At 43.8% G+C, this 13,495-nt stretch overlaps 1 protein-coding gene across 9 annotated transcripts in view; it reads left to right on the forward strand.

Annotated features, from left to right (window-relative positions):
• Positions 1-13,495, forward strand: part of FAM184A (family with sequence similarity 184 member A) — a 189,913-nt gene that overhangs the window by 128,100 nt on the left and 48,318 nt on the right. For 7 of the 9 annotated variants that reach the window (XR_003091708.1, XR_003091710.1, XR_003091709.1 and 4 more), the window contains 3 exons: positions 2,531-2,658; positions 7,716-7,900; positions 8,588-8,734. Coding sequence is in view for 6 of the 9 variants with exons in the window: in XM_025191337.1 (XP_025047122.1) it covers positions 2,531-2,658; positions 7,716-7,900; positions 8,588-8,734 (460 nt within the window). In the remaining 3 variants the exon portion in view is untranslated. The remainder of the gene's footprint in view (positions 1-2,530; positions 2,659-7,715; positions 7,901-8,587; positions 8,735-13,495) is intronic. The other 2 variants (XM_025191333.1, XM_025191334.1) reach the window with 1 other exon arrangement.

Consider the following 13,495-nt stretch of genomic DNA (forward strand, 5'->3'; position numbering starts at 1 on the left):
GCTGGTAACGTCCATGGTGGCTAGGAGTGTGTTGCTGGGAAGGTGGTCTATGTTTTTAAGTTTCCGTAGAAAGTCTGTAGTGTCTTGTACAAAACTTGATCTGTGGGTGACAAGCGGTTTTAGGATTGATTCAGCGAAACCTGATATTTCCTCAGTTAGGGTGCACTTTCATGCTTTGGCAGTGAAGCTCCTCAGTAGAACCTACAGGAATGTGTGAATGTACATAGATTCTTGCAGGTTGGCAGTGGCATTTGCTGTCTCCTACTGGCACTTTTTTTTACCATCCGGCGCTTTTCCATAAGAATTTGTAGGCTGTATTTTTAGAATATGGCTTGCTTTTCTAGATGCAGCCACTCATTATACACCTTTCAACTTACCAGCATAATTTCTATTGACACTGATAACAGAATGTAAATGTGCAAGCTCTGTTTGGATAAATGGGTTATATGTATGCATGTTCCACCATCTATATCCACAGTTGTTAATACATGAAAAATTAAAAGCACCTGAATGTATAAAGTTATGTGCAAGAAAAATGAAACAGAGTTAAGCCTTTTAACATCAAATTCTCTAAGTATGCAATATTCATGTCTTAAAATAATCTCCTCATGACTGCCTAAAATTCATTCCTGTTTTTTAAATCACCATTTTCTTTATTTTTATCTTCTATGGTAATATGGCCTGCATTACCATAGTGTCTGGGCAGTTCTCAATCTTTAACAAGTCTGTTGTCAAAATAGCCCTGTGAGGTAGAGAAGTGCTATAGTATTATCCCTGGTTTTGAATTTTGACAAAGAGAGATTAAATGACACACGAGCTTACACAGGAAATGTATCACAAAGCATGGAACTGAATTTAGGTCTCGAGGCACAGGATAGCTGCTGTAGGCTATTTTGTCCTTTCTGATGTAGTTTTTAATTACACCATTCTCCTCATTTTTATCCTTATCAATTTTGGGTAATTTTTATAAATGTTATAAATTCAGGTAATAAAATTGCTCAGTTAAAATAGTTCTGAAGATTTGCAATAAGGTTATTCTTGCTGAGATTTATACATTTTATAGATTTACATGCTAACCTCTCCAGAAAGGCTCAGGGCATTCACTTTGTTTTTATTACATCTGTCAGTGACACTTGATATGCTGGATTAAAAATACCACAATAGTAAATAGTGTCTCCTGCATTTGTTGTCAGTCACTGTAGTCTCCTAGTGCAAACTTCTCCTTATTTATTAATCTGTATTCTCCTTCTAGTTTTATGGTCAGTTCTATACTAAAGTAATTTTTTGTGTGTTTATCAGCTCCATGTATTTAATGAGTCTTGTTGTTTGGGTTTCCACTGTCACTGATAAATCAAATACATTAAATAGACTTATACTTCACCGTCTTAATTTTTTAAAAGCTTGCTATATTACATATTACTTAACTGACATTTCTAACTGAATACCTGCTAAGCTCTTAAGAATTAATCACGGGTAAAGTTGAAATCTTATTTTCAGCCATGTTATTTGCCTTCCTATTCATGAGTCATTCTGTTTCTGAAGTAAACTAATTTTGTAACAGACTAGTCTCTGCTGTGTGGAATTTGGATATAAGCTCAGATTTGTCACTCAGTCTGCATATTGATTTTACTGCTAAGACATGTGTCAACTGCATTTTATTAAATGTTTTGAGTCTGTGTTTAACATCTAACACAACAAACTCTAATGCATGTTTTGGTTATTTCCCATCTCAATTAAAATAAAGGCATATTCCTTGGTGTTTAATTTTATGTACCCCATGTAAACTACAACAAGGAAATTTTGAAGTTCATTCGACCTTCGTTTTTTACTACTTTACACTTAGATCTTGATCCACACCCCCTAAAATAAGTGTCTTTCCATTAGCTTCAATGGATTTTGACTTGGACACTTTTTATGACTTACCTTTTTCTTGATTTATTGATTTGAAGTAGGCATTGTAAGACATTAACAGAGAACAAGGGGCAGCTCTCTTGATCTTATTCCTTGCAAGAGCCCACTTCTTCACTTTGCAAGGGTACATCTATACTGCAAACTTTAGCACTGTATAGCAGTAACTGAGGCAGTAAAAGCAAGGCATAAAAAGGAACAGAAATTCTGATTCAGATGGAGAAACAAACAGTCAGTACAGAAAACTGTTCACATGTTTATTGGTTCAATCTACGCAGCTCAGACTAACCGGCAAAGATTTAATCAAATTCAGCCTCGGGTCTTTTGAGTATCTGTACTTAGCCTAAGAGTACTGAATCATGAGTACAACATTCTATAGGTATCTCAGGTTTTCATTTGGGATCTCCCATTCTAGGATTGAATAAATCTGACTTTGCATGAAATGGAGGGTTGTAGACTATAAATTGCCTAGACAAGTTCAGCATAAATGTAATAGGTTAATTTATAGGAATAATTTTCTTCCTTTCTATGTATTACATAGCAGCAAAATTTTATCAAATATGGACCATTATCTTAATGATACTGATTACAAAACAAACTTATTTTTATTTATGATTACCAGCTTCCTTGCGCTCAGAGCTAAATCATCAACATGCAGCAGCAATTGACCAGCTAAGGCATAATCATCAACAAGAATTGGTAGCTGCTAAAATGGAACTTGAAAGAAGCATAGAGCTTGGAAGACGACAGGTAAATAAGCATTATTGGTAATTAAGTGTAAAATTATGAAATCAGTATTTGTTGTCTGTTCTCTGAAGTATAAGGCTATTATAAATGAATAAGTTTAATCTTTGGATGGCAGCTGAAGTCAGTATATAGTGTATACTATATACACTAGCTTGCCTAATCTGCCCTCTTCCTTCAACAGATTTAATTGGAAGTTGGAAAATAATTCCCAGTTTATGTCTGTAAACTGTATATACGTTGAAAAATTGTACAGCCATTTTGAGGGCTCAGCAGCTATAATCAGAGTGCAAATATTGTTTTCCATTAAAGTTAATCTAATAGCCCTCATCTGCTAGCAACACTTTAGAAGGAAACCACTCTTTCTCTCTGAAGCAGGCTGCAGGGGGGAGAGTGAGTAGAACGCTTTGCTAGGAATCACTAGACCCTGGTTCGAATTCTGTCTAGGCATGGGAGACTTAGAACCCACTCTCCTGCTCCCTGGGCAAGTGCCCTAGGCTACTGGGCTAAAAGAAGTCCATTTTACTTTGGGTAGGCAGGGGTGAAGGGTGATCCTGTTCCACCACAGGGAGAAATGTAATCCTGAACTGTGCTTAAGTGCCAAAACCTGCAGCTAAGTGGCAATGTATCCAACACTTAAGTATATGAAGGCTAAACAGGTTCTGTCCGTTAGGCTGCTCACAGACGTTAAAAAAAAGAGAAGTGGTGCTTTACTTTAAACTGGGCATGCTCCCGTGCTAAGCCCAGCACATGCCCAGAAGAGGCAGCATGTTAGTTAGATCTGGCTTGCCTGATGTCTGTATAAATTGGGCACTTTAGTGGGTTTTTTGGCACTTTTATCTAATAGGTGATTGAGTCAGCTATAGCTAAAAGTGCCAAAAAGCCCCGCTGAAGTGCCCGATCTATATAGATACTGCAGAGGCAGGTCAAAGTAATGCGCTGCTGCTTCCGATAGAGCATGCTTTGCGGGGGGGGGGTTAAGTCTGAAAGCAGCCTTAGTGGCTAAAAAGAAAGGGATTCTTTAAAGCTGTTCTCTCCCCCCATTTTCTTTTGGAAACTGAAATGGAAATGATAAATCAGATCCCAATTCAGGTCTTAGCTATAAGACTACCCAGCCTCTTTTGAACTGCATTAACTACCATATTTAACCAAATCTAAGACAACTCTGAATTTAAGATGACTTCCCTCCCCCTCCCCCCCCCACCAAATTGATCCTATACATGGAAAAATTATAAAGTTTGTTATAATTTTCCATATATAGAATCTAATTATGGGAGGGTCATCTTATTTAACAATTTCTTTGCCTCTATTTTTCTGAGCAGGGACCGGGTCCCCCCCCCCCCCACCGGGACCCCCATAGGTCCCAGGGGAGGCACACCCAGGCCTAGGGTCAGTAAGGACCTAGTCGGGGAACTTCTGGAGGGACTGGACATATTTAAACCAGCAGATCCTGATGATCTCCACCCCAGAGTGCTGAGGGAATTAGTAGAGGCCATTACAAGCACTCATGGTGCTGTGGCATGGTGCCAGAGGACTGGAAAAGGGCAAATGTGGTTCCCATTTTCAAAAAGGGAGGAAGGAGGACCCAGGAAACTATAGGCCAGTCAGTCTTACCTTAGTCCTGGGTAAGCTTTTTGAGAAAGTTATGCTGGCGCATGTCCGCAAGGGGCCAGCAAGGGAGATTATGCTTAGGGGCAACCAACACGGGTTCATTAGAGGCAGGTCCTGTCAAACCAACCTGGTGGCCTTCTATGACCAGGTCACAAAATCCTTAGACGCAGGTGTAGCAGTGGACGTAGTCTTCTGGACTTTAGGAAGGCCTACGACACAGTCTCTCACCCCATTCTCATTAAAAAACTAGGGGACTGTGGCGTCGACACCTACACAGTCAAATGGGTCACAAGTTGGTTGGAGGGCCGCACTCAGAGAGTGGTGGTGGACGGGTCTTATTCGACCTGGAGGGATGTGGGCAGTGGGGTTCCACAGGGCTCAGTCCTTGGACCTGCACTGTTCAACATCTTCATCAGCGACTTGGACGGGGGTGTAAAAAGCACCCTATTCAAATTCGCAGACAACACTAAGATGTGGGGAGAAGTGGACACACTAGAAGGGAGGAATAGGCTGCAATCAGACCTAGACAGGTTACAGGGGTGGACGGATGAGAACAGGATGAGTTTCAACACTGTCAAGTGCAAGGTACTGCACCTGGGGAGGAAGAACCAGCAGCAAACCTACAGGCTGGGGAACTCCCTTCTTGTAAATGCAGAGGCAGAAAAGGATCTTGGAATCATTGTTGATGCCAAAATGAACATGGGCCAACAGTGTGGGGACACGGTCAGGAAGGCCAACCGTACCTTGTCACGCATCCACAGATGCATCTCAAGCAGGTCCAAAGAGGTGATCCTCCCCCTCTATGCGACACTGGTCAGGCTGCAGTTGGAGAACTCTGTCCAGTTCTGGGCACTGCACTTCAGGAGGGATGTGGACAGCATTGAGATGGTCCAGAGGAGGACCACCCACATGATCAAGAGTCAGCAGGGCAGGCCCTATTAGTGGAGGCTAAGGGACCTGAACCTGTTCAGCCTCCACAAGAGAAGGCTGAGGGGGGATCTAGTGGCCTGTTACAAACTAGTCAGGAGGGACCAACAGGCATTGGGGGAGTCCCTGTTTCCCCGAGCACTACCAGGAGTGACAAGAAATAACGGTTACAAGCTGGCAGAGTGGTTTGACCCCAGTACTCTTTCCTGCCATGGCAGGGGGTTGGACTTCATGATCTGCTCAGGTCCCTTCTGACCCTACTAACTATGAAACTATCTTAAATTCATCCCTCTGGTGCAACAGTGGCAGGAAGGAACATGGTAGGGAGGCAGACAGGAAGAGATTTAAATGGCTTGACCCCCCACCTCTTGCTCCTGCCAACTGTAGGACCTGCCTCTGCAGTATCTATATAGGTCAGGCACTTCAGCAGGGCTTTTTGGCACTTTTAACTATAGCTGACTCTATCACCTAAAGTGCCCAGTTTATAGAGACATCAGGCAAGCCAGATCTAACTAACACGCTGCCTCTTCTGGGCATGCACTGGGCTCAGCACGGGAGCATGCCCAGCTTAAAGTAAAACGCCACTTCTCAGGGAACTGATGGGCATGATCCCCTTTGAGGCCAATCTGAGGGGGAGAGGAGTCCAGGAGAGCTGGCTGTACTTTAAAGAAGCCTTACTGAGGGTGCAGGAACAAACCATCCTGATGTGCAGGAACACTAGCAAATATGGCAGAAGACCATCTTGGCTTGGCAGGGAACTAACTCTTCAGGAAGCTAAAACACAAAAAAGAAGCTTATAAGAAGTTGAAACCTGGACAAGCAACTAGGGAAGAGTATAAGAATATTGCTTGGGCATGCAAGGATGAAATCAGGAAGGCCAAAGCCTTACCTTGCAACAATTGGAGTTACAGCTAGCAAGGGACATGAAGAGTAACAAGAAGGGTTTCTACAAGTATCTCAGTAACAAGAGGAAGATCAAGGAAAGTGCGGGTCCCTTATTGAATGAGGGAGGCAACCTAGTGACAGAGGATGCAGAAAATGCTGAAGTGCTCAATGACTTTTTCACCTCAGTCTTCCAGGCAAGGCAGGCTCCCAGACTACTGCACTGAGCAGCACAGTTTGGGGAGGAGGTGAGCAGCCAACAATGGCAAAAGAACAGGTTAGGGACTGTCTAGAAAAGCTGGACATGTCCAAGTCCATGGGGCCAGATGGGATGCCCCTGAGGGAGGGGGCCAATGTGATTGCAGAGCCACTGGCCATCATCTTTGAAAACTCATGGTGATTGGCAGAGGTCCTGAATGATTGGAGAAAGGTAAATATAGTGCCCATCTTTAAGAAAGGGAAGAAGGAGCATCCAGGGAACTACAGATTGGTCATCCTCACTTCAGTCCCTGGAAAAATCATGGAGCAAATCCTCAAGGAATCCTTTTCTAAGCACTTAGAGGAGAAGGTGATTAGGAACAGCCAGCATGGCTTCACCAAGGGCAGTTATGCCTGACCAACCTGATTGCCTTCTATGATGAGATGGCTGGCTCTGTGGATTCAGGGAGACCAGTGGATGTGATATACCTTGACTTTAGCAAGGCTTTTGATATGACCGATAACATTCTTGCAAGTGAGCTAAGGAAGTCTGGATTGGATGAATGGACTGTAAGGTAGATAGAAAACTGGCACATTACCTATGTGCCTGTGCAGTTCTCTTTACTTTGGGCAGCTGCCCAGTCAGAGCACACCACACTGAGCACACACTGTAGCCAAGTACAGGCTACACTATCTCAAAATGTGTTAAGTGCCCTAAACTGCAGTGACATGGCTCTATACCAGGATCCATCCCTAATTTTATGGACAGACAAATTATACCAAGATAAAAGGTGGGGAGGAGATTTACTTTGCATCAGCTGTTTTGCACAACTCAATCATGTGTCCATTCCTATCCTGCAGTATGTGGAAGTTCAACCAGAACAGCTTGCCCCTGAATAAAGCAGGATGAGGCAGAGTTTTTATTCATACTATTCTGTTTCCAGTTTGGGAAGGAATACAGGCAAAGTATGTCTTGGACTGGACAATATCTCTTATTAGTAAACTCTTTAAGAAGTATTGAGACATATTAACTGTAATGCACGATGACACATTGGAGAGAGAATACTTTTTAAACCTTCCTTTCTGTTACTGTTACCCTTCATTTATCACATTGCTGCTTAAATTTTAAGCTCTTTGGGAGTGGGACCATGTCTTGGTACATATTTGTACTGTGGTCAGCATAATTAAACTAAGCTCTTGATTTGGACCTCTCGTTCACACAATGAAAAAATGGTCTTGGTCTTCTGTCTTATTTTGTTTATCAGTATTTGGATAATGATGCTGTACCTTTGCACTCACTACTTAAACACTGATAATGGGAAATAAAGAAGAAAAATCATAAAATAGAAAAAGTAGGGTATATTATGATCTCCCACAAGTAAGTATTATACATCTGGAAGAGGAATTCATTAAAGTATCCTTTATACTTGTTGCTTGTCTGACAGGAAAAGGAATTTTTATGCCGAATATCAGATCTACAGGATGAGCTGAGACACCGAGATCATCATATAGCAGAACTGGATAAAGAGATTCTTAATCTTCATGAGAATATAAGTGCCCTGACCAAGGAACTGGAGTTTAAGGGGAAAGAAGTTCTTAGAATACGCAGTGAATCCAACCAACAGATCAGGTATGAATTTTTCCTACTATAAACTAAAATGTTTTTTCATTACTAATCTCAGTGACTGCAGTTTATAAGAGATACTTGCCTCTTTGTCTTGTTAGACATTTAGTCATGTAACAGTATGATTTACCCTCTGATAGGGTAAATCATACCCTATCAGCATCTGATAGAAAATGCTAATACCATGTATAGCAGGGGTGGGCAAAATGTGGCCTGCAGGCCAGATGTGGCCCACCAGGCCATTCTGTCCGGCCCACAGGGCCCCTACAAAATTTAGAAAATTAATATTTATCTGCTCCTGACTGCCTGTAATGTGGCCCTCAATGGCTGGCCAAAACTCAGTAAGCGACCCTCCGCCCGAAATAATTGCCCACCCCTGATGTATAGTAAGGTGAGTATTACTCAGCTGTGCTTTCAAAACATTTTGCTTATGTTAATTAAAATCTTCCTAAGTATTGTTTAAAAATTCATTGGTTTTTATTTAGTTACAAAAGCATTAAAGGAGATGGTTTTTCCATGAAATAAGCTAGAAGATTAGAGAAAATTAAGCAGTAGGATTTGTTGATTCAGTAATTCCATTCAGTGTTGTTTGGTATTGTGCAAAAAGTCATTACAAACCTGCCAAACAATCATGACAAACAAAACAGACTAATGTTAGAATAACTTTTTTTTAACAAAAAATAAATTAAACAGGATACATGAGCAAGATTTAAGCAAGAAACATGAGAAAGAACTGGATGTCTTGACAGCAGACTACATCAGAGAGAAACAAAGCATGCTGGCAGATTTTAATAAGACCCAAGAGCTGCTCAAGGAAATGAATTCAGCTTTACAAATTTCGTAAGTTCTGTTGCTTTAAAAAAAAATTCTTATATGGCTGAGTTTGAGTGAAGAGTAATTCATTACAGTGTCCAGTAAGTTGTCGGAGATACTTGGAAAGACACACACACAAATACCACACTCAAATACGTTGCTTAATCCAGTGTTCTTGGCACACCAGATATTCACACAGGCTTCACTGGAATTTTTTAGATAATTTTTTATAGCATTAGGCCCAAAGATAAAGAGTAGAAAAGGCAACAAAAATATTTTTAGTTCTGAATAATTTGGAGGGAACATATAACTTGTCCTTTTATACAGAAGACAGGACGTGTTTCACTTTCCCAGTATTAGGGCTGCGCAAAGCTTTAGTAGCTGACTCGTTTCGGAGGAGATTCAGCCCAATTCAGGGACCAAATCTCCAAATCTGAATCAAATTGGGAAACCAAGTAAAAGCTCCAAATCGATTCTAAATATCCAAATCTATTCAGAAAAGATTAGGCGAGTCAGAGATTCGGCCATAAACTAAACAGGCAACTGACAGCTGCCTCCAGCTGGTAAGTCTGTGGGGGTTGTAGGAGGCAGAGGACGGACGTTACTCGGGGAGGTGGGTGGGGGGGCACAGAATGTGGGCACGGCAGCCCTGGGAGCGGTGGCTGTGCCCTGGTGCTGTTTGCCCAGCTGGAGCAGGATACAAGTGCAGCTCACTCCAGGTGAAAGCAGGCAAATGGCAGCAGGGCATAGCCCTCACTCCCAGCACTGCTGCACCTGCATTCCATACCCCCTGTGCCAGCTGGAAAGTGGTGGTAGGGCAGAGCCCCTGCTCCCAGTGCTGATGAGGGCACAGTAGCACTGGGAGCAGGGGCTATGCCCTGCTGCCACCCGGAGCGAGCTGCGCCTGCATCGCACTGCTCCCCCCCTCCATCCTCCCCCCACACCGGCTGGGCAAGTGGCAGCATGGCATAGCTCCTGCAGCTTCCCCCACCAGGGCAGAGGCAGGCACAGCTGGAGGAGCCGTAGCAGGCAGAGCCTGCCCGCGGCAGCCCCTGGTCCCCAATCTCCACCCCCCGCCCAGCCCTGCCCCTGATGGCCCCCCCAGCCTCCCAGCACTTAAAAAAAAAAAAACACAAAACAAAACTCTGGCTGCAGGAGCGGCGATTGGGGCCTATGAGGCCTCATGGCAGAGCCCTACCATGCAGCGCAGGGCAGTGGCGGTCAGCGGGGATCGCCTCCCCCTGCTTGGCACCCACATGACAGCTTTCACATGGTGCAGGTGCAGCACAACACGACGGAGCTCCGCACGCTGTCTGGGAGCTGGGGTAGCTCCAGCTGTCAGCCAGAGCCTAGCACCACTCTGCCCCCATGGCCACAGCTCACAGATAGCTCACAGCTCCCTGCTGAGCTGTGCTGTACCTGCACAATGCAATAGCTGCCATGCAGGTGCCAGGCAGGGAAGAGGGTGATCCCCACTGCCCCGCACTGTGTGGGGGAGCTCAGCCACGAGCGCCCAGAGGCCCCTGATCACTGATGCTACATCCGGTGAGTGCAAGGCTTTTTTTTTTTTGTGCTTTTTTTCTTTTTTTAAGTGCCGGAACTAGGCTGGGGTGGGGGACGGGCAGGACAGCTGTGGGGGCTTCTCCCGCGGCTCCCCTTGCCTGGGGAGAGGCAGGCACAGCCAAAGGAGCCACCTGGCTGTGCATGCCTCTCCCCACCTGATCCAAATCACCAAATCTGTCTGAATCAACACCAAATCTTCTGAAACTGATTCGGCCAAATTGATTCAGGACAGTGATCCAAATCGAATTACTGTCCTCCGAATAGGCCCAGTCCAAATCAAATACTTCCCTATTTGCACAGGCCTAGTCAGTATAAGCTAGATGAGTGCTAAAAGTGTCCACACAGCAGTTGCACCGGTCCAGCAATACTGGTATACTTTTATTGTCTAGGGCTAAAATGTCACCTGAAATTTGAGTTGAAGTACCATAAGGCTTTATCTTCTGGCCCAGTGATTCCCAAAGGGTGTGCTGTGACACAAGAATGATGGTAGTGTGCTGTGAGATCCCCTAGTGTGAGGAGGTAAATGCTGTCCTCCCCCATCCAGCACCCTGCACCTGCCTCAGCTACTCCAGTGGCACCTGTGGCTGCTTCTCTGGGAGAGCTTCCCTGAATTCATATTCTGCCCCCATTTTCCAAGCTGAGCACCAGAGGTAGCAACATAAAGCTGGAAGTGGGTCTCAGGGAGACTTTCCCTGCTTTCTTCACAGCCCTTCGGGCTTTAAATACGCCATGTGCCACCTAGCTGGGTGACACGGTGATTTAAAGCCCACAGGGCCAGAGCCAAAGAAGCTCTTCCCACAGTAGCAGGCCAAAGCCTGCACCCAGTCCTCACATCAGAGTCCTGGGTGTGTGAAGCAGGTGAGGGCTTTGTCACTACTCACTCTACTGGGCTCTCAGTGCCTGGGAACTGAGTAGAAGGAGCAGTGCCACCCCCTGCTTTCTTCTCACTCCAGAGTCCCTGGTATGAGAAGTGGGCGGGGTGTTTTGCCATGCTGCTCCAGTCCCCTCCCCCCCTCCCCTCCCCCCTCCCCCTAGTACTGGAGGACTAAAGCAACCCACACTCTCCCCAGACAGGGCTCACCCCAGTCTCAGGGAGGTGTAAGGAGCAGGGGAATGGGGTGGTGACAAACTGAACATCTGAACTGCTCCCTTTTCTGGGATCCTTTCTAGCAGACATTTTCCAAATGAATGTTTGTATATGGCCACAGTACAAGCCCTGTACTTGATGTTTATGGGTTAAGCCAAATAGCAGGAGAAAATTGAGCTGAATAAGAAAAATATACAAGTATGGAGAGAGGACTGGGGGTAGTTATATGTGTCAGAAATTACATTCTGTCAACATTAAAAAAATAGACATGAGATCATTGTAAGTTCAGCTGGAAGAGACTGAACATGACAGATATCTAGAAATAACCAAAGGTGTAAAATTCTCACCAGAATTTTGAACCATCTTCCCCAAGTTCAAGAGTATTTGGATCCAGGTTTTGGTTTGGGCTAATCTCTAATATCTAGATTTCTTGTTAGAGGCTTTTGTGTGTGATACTTTGTATTGTACCATCTGCATGGTTGGGATAGACTTAGACAAGCTTTCAAATGTAGTACATTCTTCTTCAGGTCTGCATTTGAAAGTTTGTCTAAGTCTATCCCAACCACGCAGTTGAATCAATAAAAGATATCACCCACAAAAATCCTTGCCTCTTGTATATTTTCGAGACTGTTATGACTACGGCATCACTCCAACACCAAAATAGGAATCCTAGCAAAACATTGATAACAAAATGGAAAGAACGGTAGATAAAATGGAGGCAAACATAGACCTGAAAGAAAACAAACACATTTGGGAAATAGGGTAATATGTAGCCTGTTGCAAGCTTAGTTTAGTGTCCCCAACTTTAAAATGATGTATTGTATATTTGGAATGAAAATATCTGAGAATAAGTTACACTGAATGGTTTAGAGCTTTAAAGATCTAATGAAGAAAATGATATAGGAGGCATAGTCATCTGAAAGCTTGGATATTATTTTTGGTAGCCAGAGTGAAAGGGAACTTATTTAGATTATATAAATGGAAATTCTAAAGTGAAGGTTATGATTCAGGTATATAAAGCAAGCCTGTGTTTTGAATGCTGTGTGCAGTTTTAGTCTGATACTTAAGAAAATATATAAAGAAAGGCAACAATGCTGATTTAGGGTAGAGAAGGAATTGATATAAAATTGAATTAATTATATGAAGTGCTGAAAATATGAAATTGTACTGGTGCCAATTCATGGTGCACTTAAAGATACCAGAAAGACCCCTAAGAAATAATGTAGACAGTAAGTTATACATTCTGTCTCCGGTGTAAGCCTTAAGCATCAGTGCTATGCTTACACCTTGGAGACAGAAGCGTCTCTGCACCTCTGTTTTTCCATCTACAGATGGAACAGCCTGTTATGTGCTTAGTATATGGCTTGACTCCAGAGTTGCAGTCTTCAAATCCTACTTCACTAGTGCTGCACCCATGTGGAGGTAAGGATATATGCCCATTGGAGAACCACATGCCCCCGTAAGGATATATACCCATGGGAGAGCCATGTGCCCCCTCCAAGCATTTCCCAGGGGCAGAAATATGATCCATATAGAGATGGGGAAAGGATGCAGGGCCATGAGGGGAAACATAGCAAGGGGAAGTAGGTGGAATCATTTTTTTAAGTTGTGTAAACTTTTTCTTGTCTGTAACCCAAATTCATACTAAAGGAGGATTAGGCATCCTGGTTCACTCCAGGGCTAGGGCTGAAACTGAGGACATGGTATAACCACAAAACTGCTGTTTTCTCATTATATTAGTCATTCTAGTAGCAAGTAAAGGGTGGTTATAAAAATCTTATTGCATCAAGTAGTCCTAAGTGGTCCACTAGATAGTCCATCCTAAAATATCTGAGCTCATCTTGGCTAGCATGGGCCCTTGCAAGTAGCCTTCCAATCAAAAAGTATTGTGGAGGTGGCTGTGGAGAAGAGACATAGTCACCACATCTTAAAGCAGGGGTGGGCAAAATGCGGCCTACGGGCCGGATGTGGCCCACCAGGCCATTCTATCCGGCCCACAAGTCCCCTAAAAAAATTAATATTTATCTGCCCCTGGCTGCCTGTCATGCGGCCCTCGATTTCATAGATTTCATAGACATTAGGGCTGGAAGGGACCTCGGAAGATCATCGAGTCCAGCCCCCTGCCCAAAGGGCAGGAA

The sequence above is a fragment of the Alligator sinensis genome, unplaced genomic scaffold (genome assembly GCF_000455745.1).
Source record: "Alligator sinensis unplaced genomic scaffold, ASM45574v1 scaffold1343_1, whole genome shotgun sequence".
In the NCBI taxonomy this organism is placed as follows: Eukaryota; Metazoa; Chordata; order Crocodylia; family Alligatoridae; genus Alligator; species Alligator sinensis.